Source organism: Salvelinus alpinus, chromosome 20 (assembly GCF_045679555.1).
Source record: "Salvelinus alpinus chromosome 20, SLU_Salpinus.1, whole genome shotgun sequence".
In the NCBI taxonomy this organism is placed as follows: Eukaryota; Metazoa; Chordata; class Actinopteri; order Salmoniformes; family Salmonidae; genus Salvelinus; species Salvelinus alpinus.
The window spans coordinates 37,225,591-37,245,095 of record NC_092105.1 but is presented as its reverse complement, the minus strand read 5'-3'; the positions used below and the strand labels follow the sequence as shown (position 1 = coordinate 37,245,095).

General features: G+C 41.2%; 1 protein-coding gene across 3 annotated transcripts in view; it reads left to right on the top strand.

Moving 5' to 3' along the window:
• The first annotated feature begins 530 nt into the window (after positions 1-530).
• LOC139546788 (contactin-associated protein-like 5) overlaps positions 531-19,505 on the top strand; it is a 61,921-nt gene continuing 42,946 nt past the window's right edge. For 2 of the 3 annotated variants that reach the window (XM_071355571.1, XM_071355569.1), the window contains exons 1-3: positions 532-777; positions 9,945-10,055; positions 15,322-15,515. In XM_071355571.1, coding sequence (XP_071211672.1) covers positions 693-777; positions 9,945-10,055; positions 15,322-15,515 — 390 coding nt within the window. In that variant the 5' untranslated portion in view covers positions 532-692. Of the gene's footprint in view, positions 778-9,944; positions 10,056-15,321; positions 15,516-19,505 lie in introns of all 3 variants that reach the window. The other variant, XM_071355570.1, reaches the window with a different exon arrangement.

The following is a 19,505-nucleotide window of genomic DNA, read 5'->3' as shown; positions in this document are numbered from 1 at the left end:
AATAGCAGAAATACATTATGTTACCATGATCTGTATCGTGGTCTGTAATCAGAGCATCTAGGATGTTTAACATACAGCCTATCTGCTGCCTGGAGGAGAGAGAATTATACATAAAACTTAACTTCCTCCTAAATTCCTTAATGTAATTTCCTCATCTTATTTTACCATACACAGATATATTTTAAACGGATTGCATCAAAAACAATATTTTCTCCCCTCATAGCCTCTTACATACATTTTAATGTTGACATACTCTTATCCAAATGAACATTCACTAATTTTTACTCTAGAGCCTCCTCCTGTTTGACAGTTTGTCCAGCTACTTTGTTGCTGAAATGGTCTAGAGCGCAGCAAGAGGAGCGGCAAAACTAGTTACACTACTGTACAAAATCACACACACTCACACGCACATACTTCAAAAAAATACTAGAACGGCCATGAGTTGAAACCAACTCATGAAATACTAGAGAGATATACGTTGAGAGAGGAGAGAAAGAGAAGGAGAGAGCACGAGAGAGAGAGATTCTACGGGCTGAGCATCTGTGAAGGACTGCTGATGGGGGAGTGGTTTACTTTTCCACTGGGCTTCAAACACACTGCGTGATTCCGTCCGCGCTAGAGACACTTGAAGGCATCGCTTTCATGAGATTTACTCTCTTCCTACAACATCAGGATATATCACAGTAGGGAGAATGGATTTGCGAAAGCTGTCTCGGTTATATATCTTCATTGTCTGTCTTTTGAGTGCCTCCGGTTCTGCGTCCGCCGCCAGTCACTGTGAGTATCAGAAGTTGCTTACCAGTACCGCTGGTTTTGGAAATGAAACCGTGCGCGTTTGGTGACATGATTTTTCCTGTAGTCTTATGACTCATATGGATGAAAACATAGATGTATGCTGACATGCCCGAAGAAGCAAAAGCCTAGATAATAACGTTATAGCTATGTTTATTTTTACAAGTAAATGTATAGGTGTAGGGCCGTGTGTTGCAACTATAACGTGATATATTGGATTCCTTTGTCTATTGTCTTTCTAGTGTAGCTTAAGATGACACTTTTTTTATTTGAAATATCAGTAAATTATTTTCTATAACCTATAATTGCAGCATAATTAGCAGTAACATAATTTGGTGGAAATTATATTCACCCCTATTGTCATTCACAGCATCGTTGACATTTGTTTCTCTCTGATATGTCGTATTAAATGAACATTCAATTGTGTTTGATTTGTTGTGCCAGCATCTGTTTAGTCCAGTTGTTTTGATGTTGTCGTCGCTAGTGGTCGTCCTTCCTCACCTGAGTTTTTAGGTGGATGATAAGTGGTGTATTGTGCAAAATTGGTAACGATTTGTTATAACTCCATATCAAACATGTTAAACAACTATATCAATGATTCGTGCATCATTAATTAAGTTATTGAAGGAAATTAACTTAAAATACTAATTGTTATCCAAAACATAGAATTGATGGGTGGCTTTGAGACCTGGTACCTGTGAGATAGGCATAAAAGCAGTTTATTCTCGTGATGTAACCCAGTGAACTGAGCTAAACTGACAGCTAGATTATTCATTTATGACCTTCTTGTGGTCACTCAAATGTATCCAGTGATCAGAATTGACATGCTGCTCAGAGATGAAATGGCTAGATTCTCCTAGAGGACAAGCAAATGGCCGTTCTCATATTTACCTTTGAGAAACAAAAGGAGAAGCCCAATATCCATCATGGGTGGTTTGTGTAGCCCCTGTGTCAGGTGACAGAGATAATGGCAGCCACATCCTCCCAGAGGAGCATGTCATCGTGCTCCTAGGTCTGGTGTCCTATGAAGGCTACCGGATCCGTTGCTTGCAAATATTCATAATTGATACTGAACATCTACTAAATAACCTATTTCATCCAATGATTTGCAGCATATGCTGCTGGGCCCGTGGGCCTGTAATCTTAGTGCTATTCAAATGGTTCACAGTGAAGTTCAGCAGGTGGTTGGACTTGCTTTATCATTTACTTTATCTTATTTTTTATAAAGGCCAAAGTGTGGCACTTGAAAGGGAAAGTTTCCTGCTGGGTGTGAAATTATGATTTTGAAAGTTGGCTTTGGATGAAAACAGCGGGGTCTTTCATTACCAGAGCTGTCTCTTGATATCACTCACGTCACCATGCCTCTGTGGGTGGAATATTGCTCCAGGTTTACAGTAATACTATCACAGCTACACTATCACAGCTACTGTATCCCACAATATTATGCACATACTTATATTACTAACAGTATAAACACTCACACGGACAACCATACTAAGTTTTATTTGCTTGGATTTTCCGTTCGGTTTCTTTTTGAGCAGACATTTCAGAGTAAATTAAATCCCATAGCAGAGGCACTTACTGAAGTACATTTGGTAAAGTACTGCACCATCCCACAATGCAGCAAAGATGACAGCATCCTATTGACTATGCATGCATGTGTAAAAGCAGTCCTGAGTCCTCACCATATTCTACTAGCTGATTAATGCAAAGCAGGCACTCACTCAGTCTCTAGAATGGAAGGAACTCCTACTGTTGTAGAGATTCATAAAAGGGTGATGCATTCATCAAGAGATAAATGAGGCAGAACACAGCAGTAGGGAGCTCCCACTTCCTCCAATGTGTAGACTGAAGTCTCCAGTATTTGTACAAAAAAATCTAATAAAATGTAAACCTTTATTTAACTAGGCAAGTCAGTATGGAGAAAGAGCTCAGCTAGCTAGAGCCTGGGTGATCCAAACCGCCATAGGCAATGAGTGTTCAAATGTACATCACATGAATGGGTCGATGTACAGTGCATACTGTATGTAATAACATGGAAAGGCCATGGGACACAGTAGAAGTACAATTTAGATGTTAGTCACTACACATAATTATCCAATTAAACGTTTTCCCTTCTCGATAATGGTTCTGGATTTCCTTAACATATCTGACTTCACGTAATGGTCCAATTATGGTCATTTATTTGAGAGTATAGTGCTGTCATTACTGTTGCTGGTAGTGGATCAGAGATGGACAGCACACGTGCAGTTAAATATGGAAAGATAGACCATTATTATCTCCCCAGTGGTTTGGTGGATGGCATACAGCAAAAAAGATTGACATTCAACAAAACATCCAAATGAAAGGGCACCCACTGATAAAGACAGCAGCATTTTATGAGCTACTCTGGTGGTAGGGTTATTGAATGTGTGACTTGGGGCTGGTACAGTCCTAAAGGCAAAGGTACTCTCATCCATGTTCTGCTTTGTTCATTGTGTGGACCTACACACACAGCCAAGAATCACATAGACAATATGAAGTCTATGAATCAGGTTGATTACAATAGATTTTCTTTTCAATACGCCTTATTCATAGAGATTCCTACATGTTTCCCAGAAGTTAGAGTTCAATTACTACATGGTTAATTAAGTGAAACATGTTTCTCTGTCTTTTGTTCTATTTAGAGTGTGGATGGCTGGATGTGGATGGATGGGGCTGTTTTGCACTTCCTTTCATGTGTGACTTCGAGGGGCATGTTGTTCATTTGAAATGCCAAGAAAAAAGACTGTGGTTCTTTCAAGGTGTTGGCGATCATCACATTAGAATGCAGTTCTTGGCAACCTCCGGCTTGTGCTATAGACGGGGGTTATGTTTGGTACAGGAGTCAAAAAATAACTCACCCTTGAATGTAGCCTAATGTATTCAGAGATAGTATGGTCGAGGAGCATGCCTTGTTAAGCTAATGAATGAAGAAAGGGGTATGGCAGTATTAAACCAATGATATACTGTATGTTGGAATATCTCCCTAGTTGTTGCTATGGTACACCCCATTATGTAAAAGTATCTTTGTACGGTGTTGTTTTTTGCTCCCCTACCATACACTTGTGCTTGTTCCTGTTATCGCCCCACGGCCACACATAATATACTGCATGTGCTGAATACTGTAGGGAGAATGAAGCCTATTTTATCACTGTAAATGTATTTAACCTTTATTTTGACACGGAGTCAATGCTGAGACCAAGGTCTCTTTTCCAGGTGAGCCCTGTATAGCACCACAATACACTTCAAAATGCACATTCATATACACAATAAAATACATGTTATTATACACAACAATATATCAAGAAACAGAAGCATTTCTCAGTAAAAAAGGTCCCCTGACAACTGTCGTAATTACGCTAGAGGCACCAATTCCTCCAAATTTAAAGTGTATTGTAGATCATTCTAGGTTAATTTACCTAACTCGCGAGAAACCAAGGAGTCTCCAGAGTTAACCAACCTTGTGAACGGGTTTGATAACATGTCATTTTAAGTCTTAACAGTGATGTTAAGTAAGTTGGAAGTTTGAGGAGCAGGGCTTTGTAAACAAAAAGAGTGTAATAAAGAAGTCCAGTCAACCTTTTGGTAAAGAATACAGTAATGACTAATAAAACTGTCTCCTCTGATAAAACGAAGGGCGCTATAAAAAACGTAATCCAAGGGTTTAAGAGTATAGGCAGCTGCACTTTGATAAATAGTATCACCATAATAAAGAACAGGTAGAAGGGTTGACTGCCCAACTTGCTTCCTGTTGACTGGAGAGAGACAAGATCTATTTAAATAAAAAATTCTTAACACGCTTAGTCATGTTTTTTTTAAACGATAAATCATTGTCAGTCAAAATACCAAGGTATTTGCATCTTGAATGCATCTCCAAAGTTTTTCTGCAGCCTGTGTGTTCACCTAAAATCATGTGAGCAGGATGTGCCACAATTGTATTATCTTAGGGTTGTTTATGATACATATATTTGATCTGGACAGAGGAGAGCTAACTGGTATTGCACAATGCTAAACCCCCCCCCCCCCCCCCTAAATAACGAACAATATATGATATAAGGCTATTTAGAGCAATAATATATTGGCCCCCCTGGGAGAGGAAAAATCTATTTGATGAATGTGGCGCCAGTGGAGGCCTTAGCATTTCCAATCGTATCGCTCTCACACTGATGGTACACCATTCCCGATCTATAGAGTGCAATGAATATGCTACAAATAGCTGTATAGTCCGTAAGTTCCATCTTCTATTTATTTCTGGTGTTACTGGCAAAGGATTGCTAAGGATTACAAGTGACCACTTACTATTGACCGTGCCGATAAGAGAACACTGGTGCTATGCAGGGCTTTTACTGCGTGATAAGAATAACAAGGTAATGTTTCCCTACTTTCCATCTCCAAAGTAGACCGAGCAGACAGGAAGCACGGTTTAAACTTGGGAATACCGCCAGACATTTTCTGTCAGTAGCTATTACTCTGTAACTCCTCATTTCTGTGAGAAGGAATCTCATACACACAGTTTTCAATTGATGATCTAGGGCTTGATGATACAGGTGGATCCTGCAAACATTTTGAGCAGGACTCATGATTGAGCCAGACAGGTAGCTATTGCAGCATTATATCGTTTAAATTTGAGCATCTTTGTAACAATATGCCAAGATTAGTACATCTGGGTTCGGGAATTGATGTTCTGAGAGCGAACAGTCAACCATTTATCTAATCTGAAACCTGCTGTCTTTATTTTGACCATCTTTGGACAGCTTTTAATTAAATGTATTTCTCCAGAAAGTATTGTATGAGTTATTTCCCCAGTTCTAATGAAGGTGAGTCTTCAACACTTAATCTGCATGTATTAAAATGTAAACGGGCTTGGTGACATTTCCACAGGCAGGAGAGAGGACGGCCGTATCAGGACCACCATCTGGGGCTGCTTGGATATGGAAGCCAAGCTGTCATTTTTGTCCAATGAGAGTCTCTCTTTTCCAATCTAGTATTCACGAGGGGCTAATCAGCCAGTAACCTCTGGTTTCTTTGCATAGTGACACACAGTGTTGGCTAATGGTGAGTTCAGTGTGGGGTAGTGTATCACACAGAGGTGACACAACCAGAAAGACTAATCAGAATGGGATATGTATCAAAAGAGCAGCTCCACCGCCATCTATGCCAACTTGATAATGATATGAAAAATGAACAGAGTGGTTGACCATGTTTCACAGTATGTGTTACTTCTCCTTTGTGCATTGACTGAGAATTCTCACCAGCAGTGTAAAATCTCTTGAATTTATGAAGTGTGTGATAGTCACGTTATCGCTCGGTCTGTAAGTAAACCTAAACATATCAGCCTTCAGATCAGTTATCAACACTTTCTCTCTAAACTATGTTTTGCTGCTCACTCTATCAGACACATTATTGGAAATTAAGTGCTACAGTACAGTGCTGTGTTTCTCAATCACATGTATTGACCGGCACTTCCTCAAATTCAGCCTGCGTCTGTAGCTAATTGTCAACCGATACCTCAGCCATACTCAATGTTTCTGCCTGAACAGAGATGAGATGGGACCAGTCTATAAATACATGTAAGGTATCGTATTCTGCTTTATCGATACTACCCGGAGGCATACATCCATTCTTTACTGGATCATGTCATTGTTCCTCTGGATCCTTTTGGAGCGATGCATCGTGGGTAGACATGGGGGTAGACGGTGTCTGCTGTGCCTAGCACACAGGAAGCTCATTTGAGCATCTTTGTCTTCTTCAAGTCTCTCCATATAGTTCTATAGAGATAATATTGGATTTAGGATTTAAGGATCGTATTTGGATAGCCATTAGCTGTTGCAAAAGCAGTTTTTTCTTCTGTTTAGTCTCAGAATTTAAACAGCTCCACAACTTCTGCTCTGACCATACTGCTAGTCATCGGCAGGTGCGCTGGGGCCTGAAACGGAGCTAAAAATATTCCAGCCGCATACGCTACAAAAGGCAGTTTGTTGGCGTAATTGAGCTTGATTTCTTTGTGGAGCGCTGTTTGTTTAGCACAAAGACTAGGAGGGGATGCTGGCTAATGAGCCATGTGAGGGATGGAAGTCAACTCAGGGGCCTTTGTGTTGTAAAAAGTTGTTGCACATTTTGAAGAGAGCAAGTTAGATGAAGTAGATTGGGTTTGAAAGTCACGTTTGAGATCTACCAAAAAGCTTGAATAAATATAGTGTGAAAAGCAGAATCAAATGCGGTATTTTGTGGATTTGAATGAGCTAAATGTGGCCATCAAGTTTGACTGGATAATGTGGTTGTTTTTCCAAAACTGACTCACAAATTACGTTTGGTTTTGTACTCTAATTTGCAGTCATATTGATGTTTTCAACCTCAAAATAGCCTAACTTCCTTCCACTTGAATAGTCTTCCCACTAAATTAAGTATGGGTCATTGTGTTACATGACAAAAATATGTTCTTTATGGGCCTTGAGGAAGTGTATAGGCCAAGGAGAAAAAAGAGAGCTCACAGTGTGCATCTAAATGTGTTCACAGCCATCTATCTTACCATGCATCACTGCATGATGGCACACCTTGGGGAACAGAGGGAAGTGGAAGGGAGTGCAGCTTCTTTTATTTTTTTTATCCCAAACACAATCACTGATAACCCCAGCTATGTTCTACTAGCCTGGAGGTGTCAAGATGTCTCTCACTGGTGTGGATACTAAAATCACAGTGTCGCTATACCCTGTCAGGATCTACTGTACAAGCTATGAGTTTATAGAAAGGGCTGGCTCCTGGTTCAGCTTTCTTTTCCAACTTTGTTTGTGTTTGTTTGTGTTTGTTTCTGTTCCTCTCTCTCTCTGTGTGTGTTTGTGTGTGTGTGTGTGTGTGTGTGTGTGTGTGTGTGTGTGTGTGTGTGTGTGTGTGTGTGTGTGTGTGTGTGTGTGTGTGTGTGTGTGTGTGTGTGTGTGTGTGTGTGTGTCTGCTTATGGGAGTGAGTGTTTAAGATTTAAGCCCAAGCACTTTGCATAGCGAGTGTGCCGTGGCACGATCGCATTCATAGCTAGGATAGATTTTCAATTATCCCAAGGCAAGGAGGCACTGAGCAGAGCAGTGCAGCTTTGCAGGCAAATCATCCTCTACCCATAATTCTTCCTGATTGACAGCCCAGCTATTGGCTCGGTGCCAAATAACTAGATGGAGGCTATAAACAAAAACACTGTTCATAAAACACACATTTTATAAGTGAGCTACCGTAATTGTCTTTGTATTCTGGGGCCTCTTAGAGTTATGTCCTTGCCGATTGCTTTACGTTATATGCTGCTGTGACATAAAAATATCATTGGTGTACCCTTTCCACTGTACAAAGGTCTTATAGGTGTGTTAAGATTTGGTGTAACCATCAGATGAAATAGAGCAGGTACTTTTGCCGAAGTGAAAGACTAACCTGACATTGATGAAGATGTTTGTGAGAAGGCCGTCAGGATCAAAGGTGCTTGCTTTGTTTCAAAGGGATTGCATGATCCCCAGAGCCTGATGGATTGTGTGAGAGATAAAAAGAGATGGATAGATAGAAATAGAAAGAGATAGACAGAGTCATGCTTAGAGTGCTTAAGTAGTGGGCAGGGATGATTAAAACCTTTTACTACACTGGGCTAAATCAGAGTTGTAATGTATTACATGTTGAGGTTGCATCCCAATATTACACTTTATATACATCACAAAATAATGAAATATAACAAAACCATCTGACCAAGTTTTTTTGAAATTATGTTTATTCATTATGAAATTAGGACAAATAGGAATTACATTCCACCCATGAGGCCATTAGAGGCGATTTGGTCATTTGGCTGCAGGAAATGGCTACAATGTAATGTAAGGATTTTCACTAGAAACAGAAAACCTATTTGCCACACAATGTTTAATAACATTAGGATAAAAATGTATAATTCCTCGTGAAATTATGGGATTTTTCTCAAAAGTTGGGCATCTGTGCATGTATATATCTGGTGTATGGTGTCTCTAAGCTGTGTTTTTTAATTATATCTATATGCTTTAAAAAAACAGCTTGATCCACTTGAGTCAATCTGTAAATCAACATTTAGAGACATCTGCTGGCAAGTGATATAAGTGCAGTCAATTCAGGTCAGCTGAAATCTGGTGGGCTGTCCTCAAAGATACTTCCAAAGTGTCGCAAACAGGCTCCTGCTGTCATTTTCAACATGAAGTTGTTGTCTACCAGATGAATGTTCATTAGTTACTGCAGATGTTTCCAGGATAAATTCAACATGGAGTGGATGGCATCCAAAACAAAATGATGTAAAGAGAGAAATCGATGAATGAGTCACTGATGGAGAGAGTACAGTGATCATTGTAATCAAGCTGTTGCCAGTTCTTTTTATGTCCTGGGATCCTCTTTAGCAGCCACATGGTGATGCTCCAGAAGCCACACTGCTCAGTGGAAACAACAAAGGAGAGTTGTGGTGCAGTAGCTAGCGAAGTGAATGAGCTCCACCCCACTCACTGCTCTTATTGGGGCCTGGCAGGCAGAGCTGGATCAGTGGAAGAAGAGGCCGACAAGTTCAGATCACTGACCTCTTAATCTCCTTCTGCCTGGTGGAAGTGATCTAATCTGATGGATTAGGAGGAACACTACTGACACTCGCACGTGCACACACATACACACACACACACACACACAAACACATAGGGCTGCCTAGGGTACTGTGGATTCTACTGTCCTCTTTTTAGGGGTCACTGCTTGAGTTAATGGACTGCTGGGGAGAGATGGGGAGAGATTTGTGGAGTGGTTAAGTGAGGCAGCCCCGCTATTTCAGCAATACTTGCATTTAGACCCCATACCGTGCTGCGCTTGCAGACACAAACATAATTTTCCATAAAATTGCGAACAATAAGTGATCATATATTTCACCTGGTTTCACCTGGTCAGTCTGTCATCCTAATGTTTTGTACACTCAGTGTATACAGTATATTATATATATTTATATACATGTATATATATAAATGTTTTTATTATTAATATTATTTAATTTTTTATTATGTATGTTTGACACCCCTGCTCTAGTACATAATGATGGTGCTAAAGCTCTATATATTGTACCCAACCATGAACTTCATACAGCATACTCTCTTTTTTACTCTTACAGATATTTGTAATGGCCCATTGGTATCCATGCTACCCCCAGCTTCCTTAGAGAGCTCCTCACAGTCCTCTGTCAGTAACGCTCCACACTTTGCCAAGATCAACAGAAGAGATGGTGAGTTACAATGGAAAGTAATATTTTTTTATTTAAAGTTTCTGAACAATACCTAGAGACAATCAATAATGCTTTATCTAAGATAAAAGGAAGGTGTTTTAGTTTGCTAAACAGCTCTAATGGACCGTAATATTAGGATATCATAAAAAAAAAAAAAATGTATCTTATCCAGATTAGTTTGAAATAGCATTATGCTTATTATTGCATTAAAATTCACCTCATGAGCCTCTTAAATATATATCCCTGAAACAGTACTCATTGTACATGTCAGCACCGTTTAGCCAATTTAAAATGTTGCACTTAGCCATAACAACAAGGGTCACAGATCAATAAATTGATATATAAATGAGTCTACTGTCTGAAATTAGATAATGATTCTCAATGACTTGGGATATTAAGGTGAACACCTAGCCTAACCCGACTGACCCCAGGTCATGTTTTACCTCTGTAACAGTATGTGAGTCTGTAACAACCAAAATGATCCGGGGGGGGGGGGGGGTTGGGGGGGGGGCTCCGTAAATGATGCTTCCTCTGTGACTGAGACTCTGGTTTAATATTCAGAACTCATCTGTTCCCATGGTGTTGTGTCCCAGCCCACAGCAGCTGAGTAATGAACATGAACTGACCTGTTTCTTCTGCTTGATAACTGGGCGGCTTGTGGGGTCTGAATCTACTAATTGTACACAGCACCGCCATATCACACTTTCACATGAATGTTTGGATGTAGATACTGAGGTTATTATTCACCAGTGTATTTATCATATTAGTCCAAGGGCCATCCACCAAAAATGTTTTGTTCCGTGACCCAGGAAACAAACCCTCAAAATTTCAACAACATTATATAGATACTGTTATGAATATGAACACAGTGTGGTTCAACACTTGTAAAAGTTGCACATTCATTTGTTATTGTTAACAAAAGTTATGATTTTTTGCATCAAAATCATAGCGCATCTTGGGTAATTTGCTGCTATGTTTCACCTTCTTTACTTTTGTTGCACACTGGTGCACAGAACACAGATCTATTTGTGCGTTCGGTGTATGACCTTGCATAAGCTCAAGCAATAGGTTATCAGTCTTTGACTTATCCAGATGAACCCCGAAATTAGGAAATAGGTTTTAAACATGGTTTTCGTAGTTAATATAAGACATTTTAACAGTAGTATTTAGCCTACAAGGGCCATCATTTATTTTGCCTGCTAGCCAAACTAAAGAAAGCACAATGTTTGTTAGATAACACAGCTCTCAAAACATTCAAGGTACTGACAGCTACATCGGCGACGTTCTGGCATCTGAGACAAATTTATTTTGCACCTTTCAACAGCTTCTTATCTCGTATTATTTCCTCTGGTCCGGTACATACAGTATGTTGCTATCTGCAAGTATGGACAACAGAATGTGCGTAACAATTGTAACCAAGCTGTGACACTGCAACCTCATAATGTTGCTAGGGGAAATTACCCAAAATGTGCTTTGATTTCAAAATCGTACCTTTTGATTTAGAATATTTCATTAATGTGCAACTTTTTAAACTTTTTAACCACACAGTGTTCATATACATCAAATGATCTACGTAATGATGTTGAAACTTTGCTGTGTTGTTTCTCGGGTCACAGAATGCCTTTTCTGAAGCCTTTTTTGGTGGGTGGCCCTTCGACTATATCAAGTACACTGATACATTTCAAATAAAATAAAATGTTACTTGTCACATGCTTCATAAACAACAGGTGTACACTAACAGTGAAACCACCACCTGGGACAATGGATCTAATTCCAGTAGGCTACCAGAAACAACGGTGCCACAGAAGGGGCAGACGGAGCGACCTCCCGGTCAGGCTCCGTAGACGTCACACACCACTTCAGAGTATACTACTCGCCAATGTCCAGTCTCTTGACAAAAAGGTAGACGAAATTTGAGCAAGGGTTGCCTTCCAGAGAGACATCAGAGATTGTAACATTCTCTGTTTCACGGAAACATGGCTCTCTCGGGATATGTTGTCGGAATTGGTTCAGCATCCGGGCTTCTCCATGAATCGCGCCGACAGAGATAAACACCTCTCTGGAAAGAGGAAGTGCGGGGGTGTGTGCTTTATGATGAATGACTCATGGTGTAATCATAACAACATACAGGAACTCAAGTCCTTCTGCTCACCCGACCTAGAATTCCTTACAATCAAACGCCGGCCATTTTACATACCAAGAGAATTCTTGTCAGTTATAGTCACAGCTGTGTACATTCCCCCTCAAGAGAACACCAAGACGGCCCTCAAGGAACTTCACTGGACTCTATGTAAACTGGAAACTATATATCTGGAGGCTACATTTATTGCAGCTGGGGATTTTAACAAAGCAAATTTGAGAACAAGGCTACCTAAATTCTATCAGCATATTGATTGCACGACACGCAGGGCTAATACTCTCGACCACTGCTACTCTCAATTCCGTTATGCATACAAAGTCCTATCCCCGCCCTCCCTTCGGCAAATCCGACCATGACGCCATCTTGCTCGAACCGTCTTATAGGCAGAAACTCAAACAGGATGTACCAGTGACGAGAACCAGTCAACGCTGGTCTGACGAATCGGAAGCCACGCAACAAGATTGTTTTGATCACGTGGACAGGAATATACGCTGACTCGGTGAGTGCGTTTATAAAGAAGTGCATTGGAGCTGTTGGACCAACTGTGACTATTAAAACCTACCCTAACCAGAAACCGTGGATGGATGGCGGCATTCGCGCAAAAGTGAAAGCACGATCCCCTGCATTTAACCATGGAAAGAGGTCTCGAAATATGGTTGAATATAAACAGTGTGGTTATTCCCTCCGCAAGGCAATCAAACAAGCGAAATGCAGGTACAGGGACAAGGTGGAATCGCAATTCAACGGCTCAGACACGAGACGTATGTGGCAGGGTCTTCAGGAAATCACGGACTACAAAAACAAAAACAGCCACGTCACGGACACTGACGTCACGCTTCCAGACAAACTAAACACCTTCTTTGCCCACTTTGAGGATAATACAGTGCCACCGTCGCGGCTCGCTAACAAAGACTGCACCCCCCCTCTCCTTCTCCGTGGCTGACGTGAGTAAAACATGTAAACGAGTTAACCCTCGCAAGGCCGCTGGCCCAGACGGCATCCCTAGCCGCGAGCATGCGCAGACCAGCTGACTGGTGTGTTTACAGACATATTCAATTGCTCCCTATCCCAGTCTGTTGTCCCCACATGCTTCAAGATGGCTACATTCTTCCTGTACCCAAGAAGTCAAAGATAACTGAGCTAAATGACTACCGCCCCGTAGTGCTCACTTCTGTCATCATGAATTGCTTTGAGAGACTAGTCAAGGATCATATCACCGCCACCTTACCAGCCACCCTAGACCCACTTCAGTTTGCATACCGCCCCAACAGGTCCACAGTTGACGCAATCGCCATCACACTGCACACTGCCCTATCCCATCTGGACAAAAATAATACCTATGTAAGAATGATGTTCATTGACTACAGTTCAGCATTCAACACCAAAGTACCCTCCAAACTCATCATAAAGCTGGAGGCCCTGGGTCTCAACCCCGCCCTGTGCAACTGGGTCCTGGACTTTCTGACGGGCCGCCCCCAGATGGTGAAGGTAGGAAACAACATCTCCACTTCGCTGACCCGCAACACTGGGGCGCCACAAGGGTGTGTGCTCAGCCCTCTCCTGTATTCCCTGTTCACCAACTCAATCATCAAGTTTGCAGATGGCACAACAGTAGTGGGCTTGATTACCAACAACGACGAGACAGCCTACAGGGAGGAGGTGTGGTGTCAGGATAACAACCTCTCACTCAACGTCAACAAAACAAAGGAGATGATCGTGGACTTCAGGAAACAGCAGAAGGAGCACCCCCCTATCCACATCGAAGGGACAGCAGTGGAGAAGGTGGAACATTTTAAGTTCCTGGGCGTACACATCACAGACAAACTGAAATGGTCAACCCATACAGACAGTGTGGTGAAGAAGGCGCAACATCACCTCTTCAACCTCAGGAGGCTGAAGAAATTTGGCATATCCCCTAAAACCCTGACAAACTTTTACAGATGCACAACTGCAAGGCTAACTGCAAGGGTGGTGCGGTCTGCACAACGCATCACCGGGGGCAAACTCCCTGCCCTCCAAGACACCTACAGCACTCGATGTCACAGGAAGGCCAAAAGATCATCAAGGACAACAACCACCTGAGCCACTGCCTTTTAACACCGCTATCATCCACAAGGCGAGGTCAGTATAGGTGCATGAAAGCTGGGACCGAGAGATTGAAAAACAGCTTCTATCTCAAGGCCATCAGACTGCTAAACAGCAATCACTAACTCAGAGAGGCTGCTGCCCACATTGAGACCCAATCACTGGCCACTTTAATAAATAAATCACTAGTCACTTTAAACAATGCCACTTTAAATAATGCCACTTTAATAATGTTTACATATCTTACTCATATCACATGTATGTACTGTATTTTATACCATCTACTGCACCTTGCCTATGCCGCTCTGCCATTGCGCATCCATATACTTATATGTACATATTCTCATTCACCCGTTTAGATTTGTGTGTATTAGGTAGTTGTTGGGGAATTGTTAGATTACTTGTTAGATATTACTGCACTGTCGGAACTAGAAGCACAAGCATTTCGCTACACTCGGAGTAACATCTGCTAACCATGTGTATGTGACCAATACAATTTCATTTGATAATAAACTGTAGCAGCAGCGTGTGTCAAAAGAGCTAAAAACAAAAAGGGTAAATGCTGATAGTCGAGGTAGCTATTGGTTAACTATTTAACTAACTATTTAGCAGTCTTATGGCTCAGGGGTAAAAGCTGTTCAGGGTCTTGTTGGTTCCATTCTTGGTGCATCGGTATCACTTGCCGTGCGGTGTCAGAGAGAACAGTCTATGACTAGGGTGGCTGGAGTGTTATTTAAACAAAATAGTGTTTTCACACTTCATTTCATACAGCATGATAGAAGGGGGTTATTAGACAGCATGATAGAGGGGGTTCGTTAATATTCCACAGCAATCGACAAACCTCACATACAGTATACAGAGGAGTCTAGCATTCACAGGATACTCCCCATGCAGACAGAAATGCAAGAATTCAGCATCAATTCCATGCAGGCAAGGCCCACAGGTTAAGGGTTACTGGCCAAAACACCGACCACAATTCGATCCAAACTGTGCAGCGACAGAATGCTAAAAAATGATATTTTCTCTCTCTGGTCTCCCAAGGAGCGGGAGGCTGGTCTCCCCAGGTGACAGACAGCCAGCCGTGGCTGCAGCTGGACCTCAGGGACAGGATGGAGGTGACGGCCGTCGCCACACAGGGGCGCTACGGCAGCTCAGACTGGGTCAGCGGCTACCTGCTGCTCTTCAGTGACACTGGCCAAGCCTGGAAGCAGTACCGACAGGAGGACGGGGTGGGGGTGAGTTGCATGATACTGCAGATTTACTGTTGCCATTGTGAAGACTTCACTGATGTGCTATTCACTGAGGTATTGCCTTGGCTTTAGCGCAATGGGCTAATACGGGTTTCAACCCAGTCGGTCACATTGATTTCAAAATAATAATCTACGTTTTGACTTTTCTTTTCACTTGGCACACTAGGATGAGTGAGTAGCTGTGTATTGAGCTGTAACTCAGAGTAGGTCAGAGCTGCAAGGGTACACATAAAATAAGACATTAGGTCCCTCTCTTGTACTTGAGTTAGTGTCCTCCACCTCTGGTGTGTGAGAGAGAGTAGATAGCTAAACATCTCTGTCTTTGTTTTGCTCTCCCCAGAGGTACCATGCTTTGTGGGAAAACGATTAGGAGAATTCAGACTCTGTAACTCAATTTTTATCTCATTGTTTCACATCCTTGTGAAGGAAACATTTTGTTAAGTCTGACAATAGTCTGGGATGAACTGTGTGGATGTACACTACACACTTCTGGCTCATTCCACATATATCCTATTCCTCCTCTACTATGATTTTATAGCTAGTACTTGGCTAGCATGTGTGCATAAATGAGTTAACATCTAAAAAAAAAATTGCCTGTTTGTACCTCATGATGTTGGTGTGCACATACATTCTTTATAAGCCATTGTGCTCGCCCCAGTTATGTCAAATTGCGTGACGGAAATCTTAAATTGGAAGCACTGAAAAAGAATGAGGAGAGAAAATGGAGACAACTCAACATTCCTGCCATTTTTTTCTGAACAAGTTTCTCTCTCATGGTGGATAATAAATAGTAGTTGGAGTTACAAGTACAAACAGCGTGTCCAGTACGCTACAGCAGCCTGCCTTCTATTATTTATTCTCTTCTTCGACATTAAAAAAAATCATTGTTTACACTCCAGTATGGGAATGTGGCATGGTGTAGAAATGCTGGTGCAGTGTATAAACCCTGGGAGACGTGCTTTGAAATTGTTTTCAATGATTGCTAGGGACTGAACAATAATTTGGATCTACAGCGCATTCAAAAAGTATTCAGATCCCTTGACTTTTTCCACATTTTGTTACGTTACAGCCTTATTCTAAATGGATTAAATAAAACATATTCCTCATCAGTCTACACACCATACCCCATAATGACAAAGCGATAACAGGTTTTTAGACATTTCTGCAATTGTATTAAAAAATTTAAACAGAAATACCTTATTTACATAAGTATTCCTACCCTTTGCTATTAAACTCGAAATTGAGCTCAGGTGCATCCTGTTTCCATTGACCATCCCTGAGATGTTTCTACTACTTGATTGGGGTTCACCTGTGGTAAATTCAATTGATTGGACTTGATTTGGAAAGGCACACACCTGTATACTGTATATAAGGTCCCACAGTTAACAGTGTATGTCAGAGCAAAAACTAAGCCATGAGGTTGAAGGAATTGTCCATAGAGCTCCGGAACAGGATTGCGTCGAGGCACAGATCTGGGGAAGAGTACCAAAAAAGGTCTGCAGAATTGAAGTGGCCTCCATCATTCTTAAATGGAAGAAGTTTGGAACCACCAAGACTCTTCCTAGAGCTGGCCGCCCAGCCAAACTGAGCAGTCAGGAGAGAAGGGCCTCTGTGGAGATGGGAGAACCTTCCAGAAGGACAACCATCTCTGCAGCACTCCACCAATCAGCCCTTTATGGTAGAGTGCCCAGACGGAAGCCACTCCTCATTAAAAGGCACATGACAGCCTGCTTGGAGTTTGCCAAAAGGCACCTAAAGGACTCTCAGACCATGAGAAACAAGATTCTCTGGTCTGCTCTAACCAAGATTGAACTATTTGGCCTGAATGTCAAGCGTCATATCTGGATGAAACCTGTCCCTATCCCTATGGTGAAGTACAGTGGTGGCAGCATCATGCTGTGGGGATGATTTTCAGCTACAGGGACTGGGAGACTAGTTAGGATCGAGGGAAATATGAACGGAGAAAAGTACAGAGAGATCCTTGATGAAAACCTGCTCTACGGATCTTAGAACCTTAGACTGGGGCAGAGGTTCTCATTCCAACAGGACAATGGCCCTACACACACAGCCAAGACAATGCAGGAGTGGCTTCGAGACATGTCTCTGAAGGTCTTTGACTGGCCCAGCCAGAGCCCGGACTTGAACCCGATCTAATATCTCTGGATAGACCTGAAAATAGCTGTGCAGCTATGCTCCCCATCCAACCTGACAGAGCTTGAGAGGATCTGCGGAGAAGAGTGGGAGAAACTCGCCAAATACAGGTGTGCCAAGCTTGTAGCGTCCTACCCAAGAAGACTTTAGGTTGTAATCGCTGCCAAATGTACTTGAACAAAGTATAGAGTAAAGGGTCTGAATACTTATGTAAATGTAATGTGTCCGTTTTATTTATTTTGAATTATTATGAATGGGTCTTGGAATAGTCCCATGGCTTTGCTGTAGTCAGACCAAGAGTATTTGTTTTCCAGAATATAATTATATTTATTTGGACAGCATTTTACACCAGGGATTTCTTTGATTTACCAAGTCAGATTGAGGAAACATATTTATGTAAATATTGAAATTGCTGGTATAGTTGAATGTGAGGACATCCTTATGAACTGTGTATATCCAATAATTATTTCATGAGTTTATATGATACACAGGAAAGCGACCCCATTACTTAATATATCCTGTCGTAGATACCTGACACGTCTTCACTATTAACTCAAAGAAAATTCAATGTATGCTTTTCGATTGGAAATGTACTTAATAAATAAGCTGTACCAGACAGTTGTAAATACATATCACTCCATCTTTGATTTCCAGGCAAATAAACCCTCTCTGTGGCTCTGGTTCAACCTCTGGTCTGTCATTACCTTTCACTAACCACAAGCTTCTAACTGTAAATCACATAGTTTTCTCAGCAGTCTCCTGTTACGAAGACACTATGGCAGCCGACAGTTTAGTGGCTGGCTACACTCTAGTCTATGTAATTAATATGGGTTTTATTAAGAATTAAAGCAAGGAATGAGCGTGTGGTGTTAATTTGATTCGTTCTTCAGTGAGTTAAAGTAAGCGGATGTAGAGCCCATAGAATTAGAATGAGAGATGAGAATAAGCAGCCTATGGCTTTTAAGCTATCAACCCCCCCTCTACGCTTGGTATACATGCCATGCAGTGCTTTGAAATCAGTCAAGTAGTTTAGATGATACAGTTGCGGCCAAATATATTGGCACTCCTACACTTTTCTTAAATAATTCCCTATTTCTTAAAAAAATAAGTTCAAATTGAAGAAAAAAAGTGTTTGGTCCCCACACCTAGTTATTATATTTTTAACATTGCAGAACCAATTGCACAACCAACTTAAGTTGACCATTTTAATTGAAAAAATAAAAATAAATTCAATGGACAAAATGATTATTCTGGAGTGGCCAGAGAAGAGTATAGATCTGAATCACATCCATAACCCACGTGGAGAGCTGAAAGCAGCAGTTGGTGGAGGCACCCCTCAAACATTGAAGAATTACAGCAGTTTGCTACTGAAAAGTGGGCACATTACCAGTAGAAATGTGCAGCAAGCTCATTGGTGATTCCAAGAAGCATTTGTTGCCAGTTATGTTGGCCAAAGGCTGTGCTAATTCCTGGGTGCCAATAATTGTGTCCATGCCATTTGTTTTTATTTTCTCAATAAAAATTGTAAACTTAAGTTTACAAAAATAAAATGGGTTCTGTAATGTTGACTATCCAATAACAACATGTGGAGAATAAACTAATATTTGTTTTTGTTTTTATTTAAAGAAAAATTGGGAATGAAATAAGGAAGGTACAAGAGTGCCAAGCGTGTGACTCTACACATTTGTATTTGCTGAACTTGTTTTGGTTTTGTTTCAGATTATTTTGTGCCCTATAGAAATGAATGGTAAATAATGTATTCTGTCATTTTGGAGTCAACATTATTGTAAATAACAATAGAATATGTTTTTAAACACTTCTACA